Below are 21,642 nucleotides of genomic sequence, written 5' to 3'. Positions count from 1 at the left end.
TTTTGACTGAAGAATATCGATATACGGCCAATAACTCCCAGCACCGCTGTTAGAACCGAAAATTCAACAATTTACCCAATCTTGAAATTAAGAGAGAGCGAGAGAGATTTGACAGCAGCGACAGCAGATTAACAAAACCATCACCACCTAACAAGTCAAGCTACGCATCCATCATCATCATTCATCAACGTCGCTAACTCACACGTCTTTCTGGGTCCGCTACAACCTCTTCCAAAGCTGACGCGCACGCCAGACCATATGATGGAGCCGCTAGGGAATGACTTGACCAAAATGAGACAACCACAATCACCGATACAACCAGCACTAGCGAAGTTGGCAGCAACGTCAGCCCCGCCCACGCGAGCACGAATAAGACAGCAGAAGCTCAGGTACACATTCGTCGGATACATCATCGTCTTGATTTTTCTCGCGATAACTCAATTCATCGGACTAGGCTTCTTCGCCTCGGGGTTCTTACTCTCGCGCAAAGTGCTCCCCGATATCGCCACATGCGACGATGGCTCGTGCGTCGAGCCGAGGTTCGAGCGAGCTGTCGTGCTAGTGGTGGATGCGCTACGGTTCGATTTCGCGATCCCGGTGCCCGGGTCCGAGATGAACTACCACAACAATTTCCCTGTGCTTTACGACTTGGCCCAGGGTGATAATGGAGTGCTACTTAAATTTGTAGCTGATCCGCCAACGACAACGCTACAGAGGCTCAAGGGGCTAACTACGGGGTCACTACCTACTATTATCGACGCAGGCTCGAATTTCAACGGCGATGCCATCGATGAGGACAATTGGCTCTTGCAGCTTCATCGCAAAAACAAGACTATTGCATTTGCCGGCGACGACACATGGACTGCGTTGTTTGATGAGTATATCCACCCGGATATGAATTTTCCTTATCCGTCGCTAAACGTGTGGGATTTGCACACGGTCGACAACGGTGTTATCGAGCATTTGTACCCGCTGATAAAGACTCGCGATTGGGACATCTTGATTGGACATTTCTTGGGGGTGGACCATGTGGGCCACCGGTATGGGCCCAAACACTATTCGATGAAGGAAAAGTTGAACCAGATGAATAGTGTGGTCGAGAAAGTCGTTGAGGAGTTGGATGATTCGACTTTGCTTGTGATTTTGGGAGACCACGGAATGGACTATACGGGCAACCATGGCGGTGACTCGCCCGATGAATTGGAGAGCACGTTGTTTATGTACTCCAAAAGCAAGCTGTTTTTGAAAAAAGATGATGATGCATATAATATCAGCAACGAGGGCAAGCACTACCGCGCCGTCAACCAGATCGATTTGGTGCCCACCATGTCGTTGCTTCTCGGACTTCCCATCCCATTCAATAATCTCGGATTCCCCATTGACGAAGCGTTTGCCTCGATGGACTCACTTTTGTCTGCGGGGAACCGCACAATTGAACAAATTAAAAGATTTCGCGACTTGACGCCCAGTTTGGCCAATACCCTCCAAGGTCTGTACGATACTTTGGTCGAGAACACTTTACTGGGACTCTACTCCAACGCCGATTTACTTGAAGAACTCAAGAAATTCCAATACGATTCCTTGGAGCAATGCAAGACGCTTTGGGCGAGGTTCGATTTGAGATTCATTGGCATTGGTATTGGAATCTTGTTTCTCTCCTTGACGTTTATGATCACTTATGCCAGATCGATCCCCGCGGTGAGAGTGCTGACAATGTCGTTTGAGTTTATCGGCTCGGTCGTGGCAATGTCCATAATTGGAGTTGTGCTCAGTTTCTCCATTTACATTGTGTTGAAACCGGGTGACTTTAATTTCAAGATTTGCTTGTTTATCGGCGCCGCTTTGGGGATGATGATTGGATTTTGGGCTCCGATAATGGACAGATTCAGCGTGGCCTACATTTGGCACCTGACGATTGATTTTTTCCTTTACAACTTCAACAGCTGGTCCTTCCTTGGCATTGTGTTTGTTGCGTTCCACTGTCTCGTGTTTGCCTCGAATTCATACGTGGTCTGGGAAGACAAGATGGTGCTGTTGTTTTTGCTTTCCTTTGGTGCCAGTTGCGTTTACGCTATTGCAATCAAGCCCAACATCCCACAAAAAGAACGGGTATTGGGGATTAGCCATGCATTGACTTTTGTCATCTTGACTCGACTTTCATCGATGATCAATGCATGCCGTGAAGAGCAAAGGCCCTATTGCAGCACTACGTTCACGACCCTGTGGTGGTCCATTGCGTTACTTCACACCATGGCCTACCTCCTTCCCTCGGCAATCATTGCATTTTACAAATTATCAGACTCGTATTACTCGGCTGCACCGTTGTGGATTGGCACGGGGTTGAAGTTTCTCTTGTTTATGAATGCCATGTACTGGTCGTTGGAGTACATCCTGCATAACGAAACGTTTAAAGCCGCCAATTCAGTCATTGGCGCCCCCTTGATCAAGTCGTTGAAGCTCGCCATTGCAAGATTGGTCTTGTTTGTTTCGCTAGTGCTCGCCAATTTTAGTTGGTCGCGCGGGCCGCTATGCGTCAAGTTGGAGATTGAGGAAGATATAGACGTGGAAGGACTTGACTCTGACGATTACAAGAATAGCAAAGCTGCCACCATTTTGGGGTACGGCAACGTTTACGGATCCTCGTATTTCTTGCTCGTGTTGAATTTCACCGTTGCGGTCATGTTGACTACAAAGCCACTTGGAGCACTTTCCATCAGCTTTCTCATTATCCAGATTTTGTCCCTCTTGGAAATCGTGGGCACTTTGTCATTAAGGAAAAACTTGATCTCACCCATCATCTTTGGATTATTAGGCTACCAACATTTCTTCAGCACGGGGCATCAAGCAACAATCCCATCGATCCAATGGGAGTTGGGATTCATGACCACGGAAACTATCGTGTTTCCCTTGACCCACATCAACATTATTTTGAACACGTTTGGACCCTTTTTCATTACTGCATTATCAATTCCTTTGTTGAACATATGGAGAATCTCTCCTTCGTCAAAGCCAATCACCGTGTTATCGCAAATAATCACCAACTTGGCCACTTTTATAACTTATTTCTTATTTACCGGGTTGAGCAGCTTGATATTTGCTGCTCATTTCAGACGACATTTGATGGTTTGGAAAATCTTTGCCCCGAGGTTCATGTTGAGCGCCATGCTTATTGTTGCAATCAACACTTTTATTATTATCGTGACGCTATGGGGAACTAGAAAGACACTAGGACAAGTTAATAGAATATTTGGCAAATAGATTCAGTTAAACTATTAGAACAATTATTTATTAGATTTTTTTTGAAGCCTGTTTTTGATGGTAGTGGTGTCTGTTAAATCTTCTCTTCTTCTTCTTCTCCTCTGGCCTTTTCCTTCTTCCCCATCACCCACAGCAGCCTGAAAATGCGCCGCCGCTACTGAATCTTCTATGCCCTTGGCCAGAAAATAATCACGAACGGCGGTTCCCCTCCAAAATTCGCCCAAATATCTACAACCCCGACACAGCCAGATCTCTTGATAAAATCAGGAAGAAAAAAAGTATTGGAGAAAAAAAATAAAGGAAAGGAACTGAAATCTGAATGATACTTATCTCATATTCTATTCATGTTGTTTAAAGTCATAAACAACCACCTATTCCTACTCATATACATACTATGTGTCCAGGCCGCATCACCATATAACTCGTCATTTACCCGCGACCATTTACGATATCTCAAAAATGAAACTCGCGAATTGTTTCGTCACGCCTGGACGTCATATATGACCCATGGCTTCCCCCACGATGAAGTACGACCGTTGAGCTGTGAGCCGTATGGGCCAGATTACAACGATGTGATGAATACTGTGCGCAATGATGCCATGGCCAATATCTCGCTGACGGTATTGGACAATCTCGATACGTTGATTATATTGGAGCAATGGGACGATTTGGATGCGGCATTGAGCTATTTGAAAGCTAATCAGGAGGGTTTTTTCAACCGGGATACCATTGTCCAGGTTTTCGAAGCCACGATCCGGTTTCTTGGTGGGCTAATGAGTGCGCATTTGATTCTCGTGGATGTTTTAAACAAGAACATCACGTTACCTGCACGATACCACAGACTTCAAATGACGTGCGCCAACTATGACGGGTTTTTGCTAGAGATGGCCCACGATTTGGGGTCGCGGTTGATTACATCGTACAAGACACGAACAAATATCCCCGTGCCGCGGGTCAACTTGGCCAAGGGGCTCAAATCGGTTCCTCCATCGTTGCAGAAAGATGCATGCACCTCAGGGATCACGACCCCCGTGTTGGAGTTTACTTTGCTTTCAAGATTAACGGGCGACTACCAGTTTGAGTACTATTCGCAAGTCGCCTTGTGGAAAATCTGGCAGTCGCGCCTGGTGCTTAACTTGTTGCCCATGACGATTGATCCCATCTTGAACCAGTGGAAGGATTCCGTTTCCGGCATTGGTGCCTCGATTGACTCATTTTACGAGTATGCTGCGAAAGGAGCAATCCTTTTCAACGATAACTATATGTGGTCGATATTCAAGACCTCGTACCAGGCCTTGTTGACTCACCTGGCTCAAATCGGCGCGGGGTCGATGATTTTCCCCAATGTTGGCACTCAAGACGGAATGGTCTTTAGCGACTGGATCGATTCGTTGAGTGCTTTTTGGTCAGGATTGCAAGTGTTGACTGGCCAATTGACCGACGCCATCAAGACCCACGTCGTGTACATGAAGATTTGGGATTACTTTGACTCCATCCCAGAACGATGGATATATGCTCACCACAACAATAAGAACAAGAAAAAAGTGTTTCGCGCCGAGGACTCGATCGAGCTTGAATGGTACCCTTTAAGACCCGAATTTATCGAAAGCACATATTATCTTTATAGAGCCACGCGCGATCCAATGTACCTTCAGATTGGAGAGCGAGTGCTCAATTTATTTGACGACAAGTTCAAAGCCCCCTGTGGGTTTAGCGGGTTTCAAGACGTGCGAACTGGAAGTAAACAGAATCGGATGGAGACTTTTGTCATGGGGGAAACGTTAAAGTATCTTTACTTGTTATTTGACGTTGACAATGACGCGTTTCTTCATGACCCGGAGTTGATGCGCGGCAAGAATTGGGTTTTTTCAACCGAAGCTCACCCATTGTGGTATCATGAGGAATTGAGAGCTAGCCCAAAAAAAGGCTTTGTGAAACTGAAACCAGGAGATGATAACGATGATCATGATGATAAACTTTTCAGCACTCCCATCAATAGAAACATCACTATGCCCCAACCTTTGCTAGTTGGTATACCCGATGAGAACAACGTGATTGGCCACGTTACTAAAAAGGACCCCTTTGCAAGCAGGTTTGATACATGCGAGACCAATCCGTTCACAACCCACGCGAGATCATTTCAAAGCTCCGGATATTACGACTGGGCACATTTGTTCAATGCCGATTTTGCATTTCGCAATTCTTTGAAAAAACCCAACTATCGCAAGCTGACCAATCTAGACGGCAGCTATTTTGAACTAAGCAAAGATTTCTTTCAAAAATTCACCTTGTTCGATTCGCCACTCACGTGTCGTAGACCACCAACGACAACGGTGCTCGAGATATTCTGGGGCGATGTCAAGCTTGCTTCCAGGGTCGAGATTTCCGAGCTCGTGGCTGACATCCCAGCAAACCAAACGAGTCTCATATACTCGGGTGATCTCTGGATTCCAAATTTGCAAGGCTTGCGAGTTTTATTTGAGGAGTTAAAGGTGGGATCCGTCGATACCCGAAACGAAGTCATTACGAGTGAGTATATGAACTCACTCTTTGGCGATGATGGAACACCAAGCACCACCGGGACCACCTCGCGTGGTGCAAGGGAAGGTTTGAGAGTTAAGAAAGTGAACGGAATCGAGACAAAAGCCGGTGCCATCATATGGACCATGCCCTTTGTAGTTACCCAGAATGAAGAATCTACCGTTGCAGTGACTGAGGAAGGCAGAGTTGTCATCGAGGGGAAAGTTATAGAGAATTTGTTTGTTTGGTACGGATGACTTATAGACTTTATTTACATTATAGCATAGATTAGAAAAAAAAAAAAAAAGAAAGGAAGAAAGCTTTCAACTTGGAAGAAAAAAACGATGATATTCTAAACGTGGAGCTGATTTGTAGAGCTTTGAAGTTCAGTCACTGGATCTTTCGTTTTGGTTTTCCTTTTGCTTTACTCTATGATGATAAAATTGTAGGTGCAAAACAACTACGAGCTCTTGATTTTTATATTTTATGTTCCTCCTGCGGGTTTCGAAAATGGACTCAACCTAAAAAAAAAAAACATCAGCTGTGTCAAACCCACCTTTGAAGGTCTTCTAACACCAAATAATTGCCGTAAAATGAGTTATGATCCAGTCCACGATAGGTATACCCCTTCCAAAACCGAAAATAGATCGGGCCAATTGTCAATATCGAGCTTAGTCTCAGCAGCGGAAATAGCTGCAACTCCCGCCCTTACTACTACCATCACCACCACCAACAACACCAACAACACTACCACCACGAACACAGCCACGACTAAGACACACGAACCGAAGCTTCGTACACACCGACTGCCCTCGGGACGCAGCGCACACATACTCCATTCCATCAATCACCTCATAGATACGCCGCCACCTGAAGTAGACGACAACGACGGAGATGACGATTACGATGAGACCGATATAAACTCCACCGTGGCCGGTGACGACGAAGACTACGTTGCACCTCACGCAAGTTCCAAGTCCTCCAAAAAAAGCAAAGCATCCGGTTCGAAAAGAAAGAAAAAGAGCAATATTGCCAACTCCAAATTATCGTTGAAGAAATCCGATGGAGAACCTTTTTGGAGAAAAGACATCCAGCACGATTTGCTTCAGACTATATTCGATGACGAAACTCCTTGCTTCACCAATACGTTCCCTGAGCTGAGTGTCGTTGGAGCTAATAACGCATCCAAGATTACATTTGCCGAGCTATACGTGCGGACCTTGGCTGAATCGAGTAAGAGCTCCAAAATATTGAGGGAGAAATTGCTCCGCGATACTGATTTGGGCAAGGCCGTTTCCAAAGTTTCCGTCTTGGTCAACGTGGGCAGGATGAATACTACGATCAACTTTGTCCACGATATGAAATCTACGTTGAGAACCTACCATTCTATTCCTTCGCTTCAAACTGGTCCGAGTGGCGGTACTATAAACCAGCTTCAAGATACTCCGCGATTGAAGTCCATCATCAAGGCTGTCTGCGACGAGGACCCCAACAAAGTCGAAAGCCTCCAGGAGATGCTAGACTCACCACCACAGCAGAAGCCAAACACAAACGTGGCGCAATTGTTGTTCTTTTTAGGGAACGCCAACAGCGGCATCCCCTTTGTGCAGGACACAAGTTTCCACTTGTTGGACTTGTTTGTCAACACCAAGATCGACCCCAAGGTGCGTGGTTTGAAGTTTTTGTGGTTGGCGTATACGTTCTTGGAGACTGATTTTTCACCTGAGGAGATGGACAAGAATCCATTTGGCGGAAGGCAAATTCCAGCGGATGTCATCATACCAGTGGACAAAACGGCAGATTTTGACAAGGACACGGACTACGAGGTTAAATATGCCGAGGAGATGCTCAAGGCTAGAAAACAGTACGTTAGTGAAGACCACTCAAACGATCCACCAAGGTCGCAGGAAAAGATCAAGAATGCTCAGGCTGCGCAAGAAAGACGGAACCAGAGCAAGAAGCGCGAACGCGAATTAGAAGAAACTTGGGCTAGTGACAATGACGACGGAGAAGAAAAAACACCCAAGATGCAATCGTCTCGAAAGAAAATGAAGAAAATCGTTCAACCTGAGTATAGCCCAATTTCTAAAAACGTGCTAAGTCTCGCAATAACTTCTCCCGCTGACAATAATAATTTGCAGCAGCAATTAGAAGAAGAACGAGAAAACGCGGAACCAAGCGGGTTGCAATTCCCTGTTGATGGACTCAAAACGTTATGCGAGCAATTTAGAGCAGCGGAGTTTGTACCTAATCAGCCCGCCGAGTCCGACTCGATAGCCCACAAGTGCGATTTGGTCGAGATCTCCAAACCCATGGTCCATGAAGTGCGAACTTCATCGAAGGCGAGCACAGCCTCTTTCAACAAAAAGATTACTATTCTTGGGAACTGGATTTATCGGTATTTCCAGTACAAGAAATCGATAGGTAACAAATTTGCTGGCATGGAATGGGAAGACGTGAGACACGATATGGTGCATGGGGTTGAGAAATACTTATATGAGAGCTTTGGAAAATCGTTGGGTATACCACGAGGCAGCGAAGCCGAAGAAGATACCGAAGCGGTGTCCAATGCCGATGAGGTCTACTTCAACTACGTGACTCAGGGTGATTTCGACAAGGCCAATGAAAAAAAGTCATTTTTGCTTCAGCTCACCACTTTTGCCAATGAATTATTTTTACAAAAATTGGAAGAGCAGAAACGGGATAGGCTGAGAGTGGGTAAGATCAGTTTTGATCTCGAAAATGAAACCGTGACGACTCTTTAGTGCTCTAAAATATGAAACTCTATAGATTTGACATTGCCAAAATTCATTGCCATTTCTCTCTGTGAACTTACCTCCCAAAGAAATCATAGGGGCTGGATTTATCGTATATTTGCTGCACGTGACCCGTAGAGAATGTTGCTTGTGTCGTGACATTTATTTTCTGTTTGTCGCGGATTCGCGACATGCTCACGTGACATCAGACATCAGACACCAGACCTCAAACCTCAAACTAAAAGCTCAATTCTTCAACTACTTGCGCAATCGATAGGTCCCTCATTCAGTATCATACACCAACAAAATTGAAACGTTGACAAATTGTCAAGATGGTATCGGAACCAGAATTGAAAAGCGTATGTTGCCACTGTCTCAAGCAGACGAAGGATGAACAACCAACCCACGATACTAATAGTTTTTGTTTTCCCCAGTACATGGATAAGAAAGTTTCGGTGCAGTTGAATGGATCCAGGAAAGTCATTGGGACACTAAGAGGTTTCGACGTACGTGTATATGAATGGTCTTACAAAGGTAAACCTATGAGTCGATACTAACTACCAGCTAAATTTTTTTTTTTTCAAGATATTTTCGAATTTAACCATATCAGAAGCGTTGGAAGAAAGGTCGGATGGTGAAAAACTTAATATTGGAATAACGGTACGTCTTTACTTTGTTTTTTTTTTTTTTTCGTTTTGACTCCTACTTGGAGATCAACAGCTGGATGAATTACTAACCACCGTTGCAGGTCATAAGAGGCAACTCGATACTATCGATAGAAGTACGTACTCACAACTTACTCGCACGGTAAAAACTGAAACCCATTGAGCCACCACGATCATACTAACTCTTAAATCTCCAGACCTTAGATAAGATATGATATAACAACGACGATCAATCAATTGAACAAAAGGAAACAAAGAAAAAAAGAAAAACAAATCATGTGTCGCTTTAATCTATGACGTCTAAACAATTGTATAAATTTATACCATACTCAATAATCAAGAAAGAAAGAAAAAAAAGAGTCTATCATGATCAAATCTTCAAAACCTCTGAGTCATTTCCACCCCAGCTTCACTGAAGCCACATTTTTCATAGAAGCCCACGTTATGCAAGGAACAATCCAAGATGACTTTATAGCATCCCTCCTGCTGAGCAAGTTGACTTAAACTTCGAACTAAATAATTTCCCAACTTCTTGCCCTGCTCGGATTCAGCAACGGATATATCTTCAATGTGGCCCACTTTACCACACTCATGGATCAATTTGGCTTCCACAAGCAACATCCCCGTGGCCACCACTGTTCCCTCTGGGTTGGTGATGACGTGCGGATGATATATATTGGACTGCGATTCCCAAGTCAGGAACAAATCAGCGAATGCTTGTTGCGAAATCGTGCCTACTATTGTTAGCACTTTGAGCGTTTCTAAATAGTTGTTTGAATAGTCGGTGCTTTTGAGTTTTCTAAAGGTGTACCCTTCTGGAAGTGACAATGCTGGCGTTGGATCCGGTTGAGTCATCTTTGGAAGTGGTAGTGGTGTTTGTCTTTTGAGTCGGTTCAATTCTTAGGGGAATCTAGTAGGAAATCTTGCACTAGTAAATGTTGGTCCCTCGAATCAAACAATCACAACAAGCGTACGTGTGTCAACAAAGAAGCCGAGCTCGATCGAGACCCGCCGAGTGTCGTGTTTTCATGACGTGCGTTTCCGACACGACAGTAGATGACGACAAATACAGATGTCGCATGCACGTGCACCTCTCTCCTTTGCTAATGTCGTGGAAGCTTCCATCCCCTTCTTCCACCAGCTGGCACGTGACGCGGCCAAGTTGCTGCTTTGCGTCTTAGCAGGGGCAATGAAAACATCGGCCGATATGTCACGATTCCACATGTCGGAAAAACCCCCCTCGGGTATTTCCCTTCGGCACGGAAGCTGGCAGGTTTCTGCGCCTGGAAACGTTGCCCTGCCTTGCCAAAGAAGCCTCCACCAACTCTCCTCTCTCATTCAAGGCCTCAACCTCACCTCAGACAGGCTGACTAACTAACCTGACATGGAGAAAGAGGAAAAATAAAAAAAGCCAACGGCACCAAAATCCCATCATCTCCGAATCGTGCATAAATACTCCGGAACGCAACTCGCCAGCTTACTCAGCTATAGTTAGCAATAAAGAAGAAGAAGAAGAAGAAGAAGGAGACGTTTGCTTATTCATTCATCACCAGCTTTCCCCCCCGTTCCTTTTGCTTTACACTGCACCACCATACCAAATAATAGAAATAAAATATGACAAAAACTACCGCCGCACCCTTCGATTATCCGCAAAATCTGTGTTTGTAGGCTTCTTGTCCCAAACTTTAGACAAACCTATATAAGCTAGACTCTATTCCCTCCTCGCCTTCTTGCCACTCCCACTCTCAAACACGGCTTAAACACCTAAGCTTTCCCCACCTCTCATTTCCCAAGCAGAACTCATGCCTTTCACATCAAGTAAACTCACATACAAAGCGTACGCCTACAAAAACGGCAACTACCCCATCGAACTAATCGATGAAACCATCGACCTCGTCAAGGACCCCCAGGGCACCTACGTTGCTCCACCAGGTAAGATCCTCCTTAAAATCAACTATGCCGCATTGAACCCAGTAGACTACAAGTTGTACCACATCAAGCCTTCAATCTTGCGTTTTTACAACTGCAAGCAAGGATTTGGCCGTGATTTTAGCGGTGAAGTCGTTTCCATCGGTAAAAACACCAGCACCAGCGTCAACGTGGGCGATTTCGTCCAGGGGATATACACACCTATACTAGACAAGGGTTCATGTGCCCAATACTTGTTGGTGGACCCCAAACATTGTCCCGTCACGACCAAGCCCACCAATATCAGTTTGGCTCAAGCTGCCGCATGGCCTTTGGTTTTGGGTACCGCGATGCAATTGGGTAAAGGATTAGACTATAAGGATAGCAAAGTGTTGGTGTTGGGCGCTGGTACTTCTGTGGGTAGATATGTGGTGCAGTTGGCCAAGCTCGGTGGGGCTAGAGAAGTCGTCACGACCAACTCCGCGAGAAATAAAGACTTGATTTCCGAGCTAGGTGCTACTGAGCAAATCGACTATAGACAACATCCAAATTTCTTGAATCCTGTGTTGGAAAATGTCAAGAATAGCGGCAAGTTCAATTTCATCATCGATTGTTTCGGTGGTACTCACTTGTTTCCCGAGATTAACCACATTTTGGTCAAAAATGGTGCTTACCATACTATCGTGGGGGACTCACCGGGCCACGGGTTGGATGCCATGCTTGGTGGGGTCAAGACCATCTCCAGAATGGCTTTTTCGAAATATGGTCTTCTTAATTACAACTACGAGTTGAGGTTTTTGGACAATAACAGCGGATGGATCAATGCTGCCAGAGAGCTCATTCAAGAAGGCAAAGTCAAGATTTTTATCGACAAGATCTACCCTTTTGATGAATTGAAGCAGGCTATAGAACGTTTAGAAAGTGGCAAAGCTGAGGGAAAAGTCGTTGTTGAAGTGGCTAGATCAGAATAGACTGTGTGTATATTGTGTTGACTCGATGGACTATTGTTGTAAAAGAATTTTTGTTTTAATCTCTATGCATGCAATTTCAACCTCTCGTGAATCATCTGCATATCCCAGCGCTTGGTGATGTTCGTCTCGAGACATCCAAGGACAATGTCATGCAAAAATTCAAACTCCCTTTTTCTCTGCCCCTTGTTATATTCCCTCCACTCTTGCTGCAACTCGTTCAACTGGTTCTGCATCGTCACATCCACCATAGAAGGAGACAGCAAAATCAAAGCTGCAGGTATGCTATCGTCGTTGTCACCACCACCATGACTTTCGCTTCCATTCTTCAGCTTGCAATCTCTCAACACCCACTCCAACAAGCACGCCTTTTTCAAATCATCTTCATTGAATTGACCAGCGGTAATCATTGTCCTCAACCGAGGCTCGTACTGGTGTTGGAAAGGTAATCTCCCCACGCACATGGCATACACCAACACTCCCAACGCCCATACGTCCGCCAGCGGACCCAAAGGCGGAGGTGCCGGTTGTAAAAGCTCGGGAGACGCGTAGGGTAAAGATCCGATATGCGAGTGAGGTAGCTTGGAATCAATCTCATTCTGGCTCCTTTCCCGATGCAAGAAATTCTTGCTAAACTCCGATAAGGATAATGTAGATGGCGACTCTGGTGCCGATGCAATGGGAGTCAAATGCACCGACTGCAACGAGGGGCCATGGATTTTGAAAATATTTGTCGAGCCAATCCGCAAATCATCACGCGTGAGAAACTCCAAATGCTTCGTGTTTGGGGTATCGCCTCCTTTAAAAGGTTTCCGTAGTTCGGTGTTTGAAGATTTGCTTCTAGCCTCCCAAGCGTTGTCTTCGTTTACCAACGGACTTAAATGGGTATGAGCTGAACCAGAACCGAGCTTTGTCGAGGATTTCCTGCTGACGCGATTGTCGAAGATTCGGGACATGCCAAAGTCACACAAGATCATCTTGAATTTCTCGTTGGCTTCACTTTCCATTTCCACCAAGACATTCTCAAGTTTCAAGTCTCCGTGAACAATACCTTTCTCCTCGTGCATGTATAAAAGTGCACCCACAATCTGCCTCGTGCACTCAACCACTTTTTGTAATCTCGCGCTCTGTTTTTGGATCAGAAACTCAATGGGACCCGTGCTGTTGCCCAAGCCGCTGTTATACGGTCCCCACGCGGTAACAAGCTCAAACAAGGTCCCCCCATTAATCCGATTCATGATGCAAAAAATGGTGTCGTCGGTCTCTAAGTAATCAATCATCGAAAGAATATTTTCGTGCTTCAACTGTTTCCAAATGCCAATCTCCTTTTTGAAAACCTGGAGCACTTTTGTCGAGCGGCTATTGCCATTGTCATTGTCATTGTCATTCTCATTGTCATGGTTATTGTCACCACGTCTAGACGGGCTTCTCCTTTCAGCACCTGCGCCTAAACGACACGATCTCACAATCTTCACCGCCTTAACATCTCCCTTGGCATCGGTGCATTCACGAATAGTCCCCCACGCTCCAAATCCAATGATCTTCCCCAATTCGTAGCCCAACACGTACGCCCCTCTCTCGTCCACATTTTGCTTAATCTTTGTTTCCTCTACCGCCTCCCCTCTTTTCATCATCATATCTGTGGTTGAAGTCCTTGCCAAGAGACGGCCAGCCAATGTGTTGCAACTTCCATGCCGCAGCCGGTTGCGGCTAAAACTTCCCTCGGTAGAGTCTTCTTCTGTGCCTCCAGATTTAGGTGTTTTGACGGAGCCAAACGATCCATGATAATTCTTTGCAAAGAGCGAAAATTGCGAGTAATCAATATTGTCGGAGAAATTGCGCACCAACTTTTTCCGCTGCGAATACGGTAGTTCGTTGAAATTGGGTGGCAAGCTGTTCAAGATCATCTCGTAGTTTACTTCGCCCGTTGTTGTATCGACTGCCGACTTTAGTTTTTTGATCCCCCGGGGACGCGAAGCACTTGCATCGGAAATGTCTCTCTTGCTCTTTTCCGCCTGCGTCAACTCTGTAAGACCTTTTAAAAACCCGGATCGAGGAGTTTTATCGCCGCTGTCGGATTCGTTCGCGACTACTGCAGATGATCTGTTGGCCCTCATATATTCATGCAACTTGGCATAGGAGATATTTGGGGGCTGGTGACCACTCTTTATAGGTTGAGGTGCGACCTGAGCATGAAGCAAGTTCAAATCGAGATACGAGGCATTGTTGCTTCGCGGCGTATGGGAACCGCTAGTTGAAGTTTGCGTAACCTGTCTTGATAAACCCATCCCCATCCCTAACGCCAAGTCGGAGCTGCTTCCATTGTTCCATTTGTAAACAGCATCACTAAAATCAAACCCGGGGATGTACTCATCCTCGATACCCTGCGAAAACGTTCTGCCGACGTCAATATTACTATCATGCGATCTGGAGTACAATTTCTCATGTTTGGGCTGGTCACTGACGAGAGCACCGTTATTGCTATTGCCGTGGCGTCCTCCTTCCGATTGTCTCAAGGTCTGCGGTCGAATCTTGCCATCTTCATATATTCTATGGCCCGTCACCAGATCAAAGTTGTTCCTTTCGGTTTCTGAGAACCTCCGAGTCCGCTGAGTGTTGTTGTTGTTGTGGATACTAGGTTCCGCCAGTCGTAGAGCATCGCTAAAGACACTTTTTTTCCTTGCCTTGAGTTGGTTCCCGTCTAACTTCGTATTGCCCTGATTCGCATCCTCAAGTGGCCCCGTCCTCCATAGCTGGGACAGGTTTGACTCCTCACCGCTTTTTTTCTTTAGCTCAAAGTTTGACTCATCGAGTAGATTGACTGTAGAAACCTTGGGACGAGATTTCAACGGTATTTCCATCGGGGTTTTTTTTTATTTTCGTTTGTTCTTGTGGATGTTTCGAATGATGGTTGCAGAAAGATCAGAACCTGCAAGTCTATGCTCGTAAGAGCCCTCGATCTCCAATTATAAATGAGTGGTGAAGTGTTTGGTCAAACTCGTTTGATTATGAATCGCCTCTGGTTGTAAAAATTATGAAACTTTGAATGGGGCTATTTTTTTTTTTTTTATTTAAACAACGAGGAGAGGAGTGAAGGTTAGAAAAGGAGATACACGAGCACGATCAAATATCCAATGTTTACGAGAGGGTCCGCAGTTTCAACGCAATGTCCGTCTATTTTTGAACCTGACTTCAAGTGTGATGGGGCTAGGGAGAGGGCATGGACTTGGATATAGACTACTACTGGAAAACATTGTAATTCAGGCTTCATAATGGGATGCCTCAAGGGTGCTCCCCGCAAAACAAATTAAGAAAAAACCAAAAAATAAGATCCGCCGTCGCGTTGGGGGTCATGAGTTGTCTCCCATATCCTCCCCACGTGAGCACCGATAAAAACCATCCTCGTCATTATCATCTGATTTTTTTTGTTTTTGCTACCTTCACTCCAGTTCAAGCTCTCCTTTTTTTTCCAAAATTATTGCTTCGACATGATTAACGAGTTCAAGAACTGGTCACTGAGCAATTCCACAGCGTGAGGCCGTTTTTCGTAGTTCAGTTCAAAAGTCTTCATCAAGAACTCCTTGGCTTCTTGCGTGCTCCACTCGGGAACTTGTGGCTTGATGTGGTTCCCGATCTTAAATAAAGCTTGCATTTGACTGAGCTCGGGGAACGGGTGTCGCCCCGTGAACATTTCAACGATTAGACATCCCACGGACCAGATATCCGCCTTTTTGGTGTATGCAGTCTGCTTGACTACCTCGGGTGCCATCCAAAACACCGATCCTTGCAACGAGGCTCGCTTACCCGTCTTTTTAAAATTCTCGTCCTCTTTTTCCATCGTGCTGATCTTTTTAGAAATGCCGAAATCGCCAATCTTGACTGTTCCCTTGATGTCAATGAGAATATTGGCTCCCTTGATGTCTCTATGTATGATATCTTGCTCGTGTAAATAGTTTAACCCAATCAAAACCTGTCGTATAAAATTTCGAATCAACGGTTCTTCAAAGGGACCATATGAGTTCAACATGGTTTGAACCGAGCCGCCGGGGACGTATTCCAAGTATATGTTCAAAAACTGCTCGTCCATGGAATTTCCAAGATACCTCACAATATTCTCATGGTCCAATTCTTTCAACAAGGTCATCTCTCTCTGTTGCTCCATCATCGCCTTCTGGATGCTCTCGGCATGACTATTGCTTGCTTGCGCATTTCCCTCGGTTTCGTCTTGGTTGTCTTTAGCTTTAGTCTGGCATTTAGTTTTGATCGTCGGCTCGCGACTCAACGGTATCTGTTTGACTGCCATCAACTCCCCCGTAAATGGGTTCATTCCGAGATATACAGTGCCAAAGCTACCTGATCCAATCTTGGCCCCCCTTAGCCAATTGTTGGGGACTTTCCTTTCCATCTCATCGATCAAGTCACCATACGCATCATCGTCATCATCATCATCATCATCAGCAACACCATCCTCCATTTCTTCTTCTTCTAATTCGCTAGCATTCATTAACTCTATCGTGGAAAGGCGTGTGTTTGTCGTGTTGCTGCTGCCTCTACTGCCTGTGGTAACAACGGAAATACGGCGCAATGCCTTTGTGCCGTCAATATTCTGGAAAAATGCATTTGATCGAGCATCCTGCTGCTGCTGCTGCTCCTGCTGTTGTCCTGCGTGAGGAGGCCGATGGAATTGTGAAGCAGCAAAGGGTGGTTGCATCTTGAGCGTCAGATCCAGGTTCAAACTTGTTGTTGATTGGCCAAACACTTTTAAAGAGTCAGGAACATGAACAGCTTCATCTATGGCGGTGATGTTGCTCACCACCACGTCTCCAATCGTTCTTGGAGCACGTCTCGAGCTTCCCAGCCCGCCAGAGTAAACACTCATCCTGCCCTGTGACACCATTGAACTGCGGTTGTGGACACTTGAACCAGAACACATCAATCCCCCCATCAGCATGTTGAACCTGGTCATTCTCACGCTGTGCCGCACCGAGTTTCTCACCGTTTGCTCGAGATCTTTCTGCCCCGTGTCGGGGAAGTATTCAGCCAAGTTGGACGAGATCAACTCGCTCGGTGGTCGCTGGCCAAAGAAATTTCGCAAATTCAGCCGTTGAGTCCTTGTCTCATAATCCACCAGATTTTGTCCGCCCCGGGAAGTTTCATTGTCCAGGCTTTGTCTCTTCAAAGATCTTTCGTATTTCTCCATGATATACGTGGAGGTTTCAATAGCAGCTTGCGTCGGAGTCTCATTCTTGGGGACCAAGATAATGCGATGCTTCTCCAATCTCTCGGGCGAGTAGCAAATCGTCACTAATTCCACATCGTATAACATTACAACTGCATCGTGCTTGTCTTGGTCTATCGTGCCCTTCCGCTCGTGGCTTCCAGTGTGTATAAAAGTGTCAAATTGTGTTTCTTGCGTTTTAAACCCTAGTTTCTTGGACACTTTTCTCTTGATTGCCTGTGCATTGAAACAACCCGTGACATTAACTCTTTTAACACTGCCATCCTGCAAGATGAAAGTAATAAGCTTGCTTGAGTCCTTAGCAGCTGCTGCGTTCGTTCCCGAGACATTAGCTGCTGCGCCACTGCTGCCGCTGCCACTGCTGCTGTTCACGCCACCACCGACGCCTGCTTGAGCGCCTTGGCTCAAAAGATCCTCACTTGAGGCTAGAAAATTCCCCGTATTGGGCGTAGTCGCACGCGCAAAGTAGTCCGATTCAAGACTCAACTTCTTGTACAACTCGTCAACGTCAATGTACAGCTTCAACTTCTCGGTCTTTAAATTATTGATGGCAATCTCGAGTCGTAGTCGATCGCCAAGTCTCGCGACGCCCAACTCTTTCAAGCTGAAGGAATCCAACTCTGGAAGAAGGTCAAAAGTGATGCCGTTTTCTGAAAAGCGTTGAAGTAGATGCTGGCAGTTGGACCGAGCCAACCACGCCTTGAGCTCCTTATAATCGTTCTTGAGATCGTTCTTGATATCGCTCTTGATATCGCTCTTGATATCGCTCTTGAGATCATGATTTGGTGCCTCTGGGGTCTCCACCAGTGCTAGCATGGTGACACTATTCTTGATGACAATATGAAACCTTTGGAACGACTCTTATTCTAACACAAGAAGGCTTATTCACAAAGGGGCATCATTATTGGGAAAGTGGATCTGACACGGGTAGAGAGGGAACGCGCGTGAGAGGCAGAGAGAGTGAGGTGGAGAGAGAGGTTTGAATGGTCCAGATTTGCTCACGTCTTGGGATCTCGCACGAGTGAAAAAGGTTCCAGACAGACAGACGCGACGGAACCCGACCCATTATCTGGGTGAGGACAACAAGAGCAAGAGCTTGACCTTTACTCATAAGATCACAATAAGTCACAAGAACTCTATAAGATGATTGAAATGCAAGGATGACTATAAATAACAGAAAAAATGTATATAAAATATTCTTTTCGTCATCTTTCACCAATTAACAACGTTCCCACCAGTGACCAAAATCTGTTCATCTAGCTTCTTTCCAGGATCCAGCTCGGCACGCTTCCAAGTCTTGATTTCGCCCTTTGAAGTGTCCAACTGAAACGTTCTTAGTCTTCGCACGTAGCCGCCATAGCCACCGTATCCGCCCAAGCCAACGCCGCCGCCGTAGCACAACCAGATCTTATTTTCCTCCGAGGTCTGCTTTTGGTCGAGGAGGCAGTAGTCATTGCAGTGGTCATGTCCGATACTTATCGCCAGGACACCGAGTTCCTGGAAGATATCTCTTGCTCCAGTGTCGTATCTTGGCGCTGTGATCCCCTCCCTGTGCTCGCCAACATACGACTCTTTCAAATTTTTGTATTCGGGAACAGGAATGTGGAAAAACGCCATCGATAAATGTTTTTGGTTTTTTGAAGCTGTGCCGTCAAAAACTGACTCCTTTTCAAACTTCCGGACCCCGTCGACAAGCGAGGCTGCCTCTTCTTTCATGTAAATCAACTGGCTCTCTTTGATCCAGTCGTATCCCGGGTACACTTTTGGATTCGGACTGTAAGCATGCGAGTCGACGAAATAAAAGGACAACGCCACGGAACTTTTAGATTTTCCCTGGACCGTCACCACATAGTTTCCAAACCCGTCGATTTCCTCCGGGCCGATTGCTGCTACACTGTAAGGGAGATCGGCATACAAACCCATGATCTCCTTCGATTTCAAGGACCCTTCGGCATCATGGTTTCCCAACACGACAGCAAAAGGGATTCCGCGCTCGATGAAAGGGCTCAACGCCTTGAATGCCGACGACTCGGAGTCGGGGGAAACGTCGCCCATGATTTGATCGCCTGTCAAGACAACCAAATCGGGTTTTTCGATATCGAGAACCTGATCAATAAACTGCAAAGTTCTCGAATCTGCCTTGCATCCTTTCGCCGACTCTGCCGGAACAGGGTCGAGGCACTTGCCATAGCCAGTGGAAAAATGCAAGTCGGCAACCTGAAGAATCTTAAACTCGCTGTTTTCGTTCAACTTCAAAGGCTTGTTGTATTCCTTTTTGTAGTCCAATTTAGGACCTCTGCGGAAGGTCAAAAATGCAGGCAAGTCGGACGGGACAGCGATGCCTTTGAGCGGCGCCTTGATCAACTGCCAATTGGGTCTCGGGTCGGTTGCCTCTGGACCAAATAGCAAATCGACGGCATTGATGGCATCCTTATCGTCGTGGCTTCCATATTTGACCCAGATTCCATTTGGTTTTTGTACCCACCCCAAGCGCGCCACTTCTTCCAAACTCGGCGTTTGCGATGCCCGTTTGCTGAACTTCTCGTTCTCGTTCTCTTTTTCCTTCTCTTTCTCCTTCTTTCCCTCCTCCTTTTCCTCCTCCTTCTCCTCTTGCTGTCTTTCTTCCTCCTTTCTTTCCTCTTCCGCTACAGCAATGTTGTGCGCTTTCTGATCCTGCTGGTTGCGAATACTCTCGAGTATTCGCAGTGGCAACTTACCCTTGCCTCCTTCAACCGCGACATCCGATTTCGGGTCCAGGACGGCGAAATCCACAATCACAGTATCATCAACGATTTTATTTCTAAGTAATCGCTGAAACTCGTCATGGTCAATCTCCTTAAGAGAAAGCATCTCCTTGTGGTACCAAGATTTGCCCAAAGTTAAATCCTTCTTTATCCTGACCCATCCGCCCCCATAGGAAGTCAAGTCGCCAAACTTGCCATAGTCCGCCTCCGGTTTCCCACAATTGGAATTGCCATAGTTGTAAGCGTAGCAGTCCTTGATGGCTATGTCGACAATGAACAGATTGGACGGCGGTTGGAAGAACGACGGTGCCGCGCTCGAGAAATAGTCAAAGGGGACATATTGATTTAATTCTATGATTTGATGCTTGTTGGCAAATAGCAAAAGCGTCGCCGTGAGCACCAAGAAGAAGATGCCGTACCCCAGCACTCGGAGTAGACGTCTAGGCAACAACATGAGGTGACTGTGCTTCGTTGAAAAATAAAGAAAACAACACTGAGATAATGTAAGCTATTTGACGTCTCAATCGGTACTTTTTCTCGATAACGAAAAAGGTGCCAAAAGTTGTTTTCCTCGCTTTTAACTACTCCCCCCCCCTTTAAGTAATAAACTCGCAGGTCCAAGAGCCGTATACGGCACTCCGCCCGCGCAATTGCAATCCAGAGCTAAGTACTAAAACGACTAAAGTGACCAAAGTGGCCAGAGTAGACTCTACTTTTTCAAAATTTGGCTCTCGCCAATGCGTTATTTCAATTCAGATATACAATATGCTATACTTTCGAGCTATAACGCACTCCTCCTCTTATTTTCCCCCTTAATGGGTGCTAGGTTAGGTACTTTTTTATTTGTTCTTGCCCTCATCTCTACGCGTTCTTTTTGGCACGAGCAGCCTCCAATTCCGCTTCTCTCTTCTGAGCCTCAGGTTCAACCGGTGGGAACGAAGCGGCATCAAACTTCTGCCCTTGCTTAGCTGGATCCAACACCGCTTGGTCAAACGCCTTTGCGTCCTCCTTTTGCTTTGCGTGTGGCTCGACATCGGGGAACTTCTGCCCGTCTCTGCCATCTGGCAACAACACGGCGTGAGGTCTCGCAATCCTCGACAATGGCACCTTCTTGCCGTTTACGTCCACCATAATCTGCGATGGATCTTTGCCCTCAAAGGGGTCGGGCTTGGCGTCTCTATTGTTGTGCGACATGATGATGTTGGGGATCTGTGTGACTGATGCTGATATAGCGTATTTGTAGACTAGGTAGAGTGATATGAGAAGTAACAAGTTCTGTAAAAATCGATTCATCAAACTTGAAGGGGATGTATAAGTGAGGGCGGATCAAGAGGAAGTCTTAGTTTGTAAGTATCGAAGGGGTGAATATGGGGGGTTACGATATACGGTCCGATTGCTCTCAAAATTGGAAGCGCAGCATGAGGCAAGATAAATCGAGGAACCTCCACCACTACTACCACCACCACCCCATAGAAATAAAAAAAAAGGCTACAATTCTAAAGTGATTAATAGTTGTAATTAAATTTGCCAAACCAATGCTACTGCAATCTATCTCAGGGGCTTCCCACCCTCCCATGGTTATTT

The 21,642-nt window shown here is 45.9% G+C and overlaps 9 protein-coding genes across 9 annotated transcripts; 4 read left to right on the top strand and 5 right to left on the bottom strand. All coding sequences in view use genetic code 12, as the record gives it.

Moving 5' to 3' along the window:
• Nucleotides 1-258: 258 nt before the first annotated feature.
• LODBEIA_P46000 (uncharacterized protein) lies at nt 259-3,258 on the top strand (the record flags this gene model as incomplete). The annotated part of the gene is made up of 1 exon (XM_066974840.1): nt 259-3,258. The coding sequence occupies one exon, from the start codon at nt 259-261 to the stop codon at nt 3,256-3,258; it is 3,000 nt and encodes a 999-aa protein (XP_066831538.1).
• A 500-nt stretch (nt 3,259-3,758) lies between these two features.
• Nucleotides 3,759-6,035, top strand: LODBEIA_P45990 (uncharacterized protein; the record flags this gene model as incomplete). Its single annotated transcript, XM_066974837.1, has 1 exon — nt 3,759-6,035. The coding sequence occupies one exon, from the start codon at nt 3,759-3,761 to the stop codon at nt 6,033-6,035; it is 2,277 nt and encodes a 758-aa protein (XP_066831537.1).
• A 336-nt stretch (nt 6,036-6,371) lies between these two features.
• LODBEIA_P45980 (uncharacterized protein) lies at nt 6,372-8,543 on the top strand (the record flags this gene model as incomplete). Its single annotated transcript, XM_066974836.1, has 1 exon — nt 6,372-8,543. The coding sequence occupies one exon, from the start codon at nt 6,372-6,374 to the stop codon at nt 8,541-8,543; it is 2,172 nt and encodes a 723-aa protein (XP_066831536.1).
• A 942-nt stretch (nt 8,544-9,485) lies between these two features.
• LODBEIA_P45970 (uncharacterized protein) lies at nt 9,486-10,054 on the bottom strand (the record flags this gene model as incomplete). Its single annotated transcript, XM_066974835.1, has 2 exons — nt 9,486-9,499; nt 9,706-10,054. 2 exons carry the CDS (start codon nt 10,052-10,054, stop codon nt 9,486-9,488), a joined length of 363 nt encoding a protein of 120 aa, XP_066831535.1.
• Nucleotides 10,055-11,001: 947 nt separating this feature from the next.
• Nucleotides 11,002-12,078, top strand: LODBEIA_P45960 (uncharacterized protein; the record flags this gene model as incomplete). The annotated part of the gene is made up of 1 exon (XM_066974834.1): nt 11,002-12,078. The coding sequence occupies one exon, from the start codon at nt 11,002-11,004 to the stop codon at nt 12,076-12,078; it is 1,077 nt and encodes a 358-aa protein (XP_066831534.1).
• Nucleotides 12,079-12,140: 62 nt separating this feature from the next.
• LODBEIA_P45950 (uncharacterized protein) lies at nt 12,141-14,936 on the bottom strand (the record flags this gene model as incomplete). The annotated part of the gene is made up of 1 exon (XM_066974833.1): nt 12,141-14,936. The coding sequence occupies one exon, from the start codon at nt 14,934-14,936 to the stop codon at nt 12,141-12,143; it is 2,796 nt and encodes a 931-aa protein (XP_066831533.1).
• Nucleotides 14,937-15,550: 614 nt separating this feature from the next.
• Nucleotides 15,551-18,130, bottom strand: LODBEIA_P45940 (uncharacterized protein; the record flags this gene model as incomplete). Its single annotated transcript, XM_066974832.1, has 1 exon — nt 15,551-18,130. One exon carries the CDS (start codon nt 18,128-18,130, stop codon nt 15,551-15,553), a length of 2,580 nt encoding a protein of 859 aa, XP_066831532.1.
• A 396-nt stretch (nt 18,131-18,526) lies between these two features.
• Nucleotides 18,527-20,512, bottom strand: LODBEIA_P45930 (uncharacterized protein; the record flags this gene model as incomplete). The annotated part of the gene is made up of 1 exon (XM_066974831.1): nt 18,527-20,512. The coding sequence occupies one exon, from the start codon at nt 20,510-20,512 to the stop codon at nt 18,527-18,529; it is 1,986 nt and encodes a 661-aa protein (XP_066831531.1).
• Nucleotides 20,513-20,919: 407 nt separating this feature from the next.
• LODBEIA_P45920 (uncharacterized protein) lies at nt 20,920-21,351 on the bottom strand (the record flags this gene model as incomplete). The annotated part of the gene is made up of 1 exon (XM_066974830.1): nt 20,920-21,351. The coding sequence occupies one exon, from the start codon at nt 21,349-21,351 to the stop codon at nt 20,920-20,922; it is 432 nt and encodes a 143-aa protein (XP_066831530.1).
• Nucleotides 21,352-21,642: the final 291 nt, after the last annotated feature.

Source organism: Lodderomyces beijingensis (assembly GCF_963989305.1).
Source record: "Lodderomyces beijingensis strain CBS 14171 genome assembly, chromosome: 5".
In the NCBI taxonomy this organism is placed as follows: Eukaryota; Fungi; Ascomycota; class Pichiomycetes; order Serinales; family Debaryomycetaceae; genus Lodderomyces; species Lodderomyces beijingensis.
The sequence above is the reverse complement of the archived record's forward strand: the minus strand, read 5'-3'. Positions and strand labels throughout refer to the sequence as shown.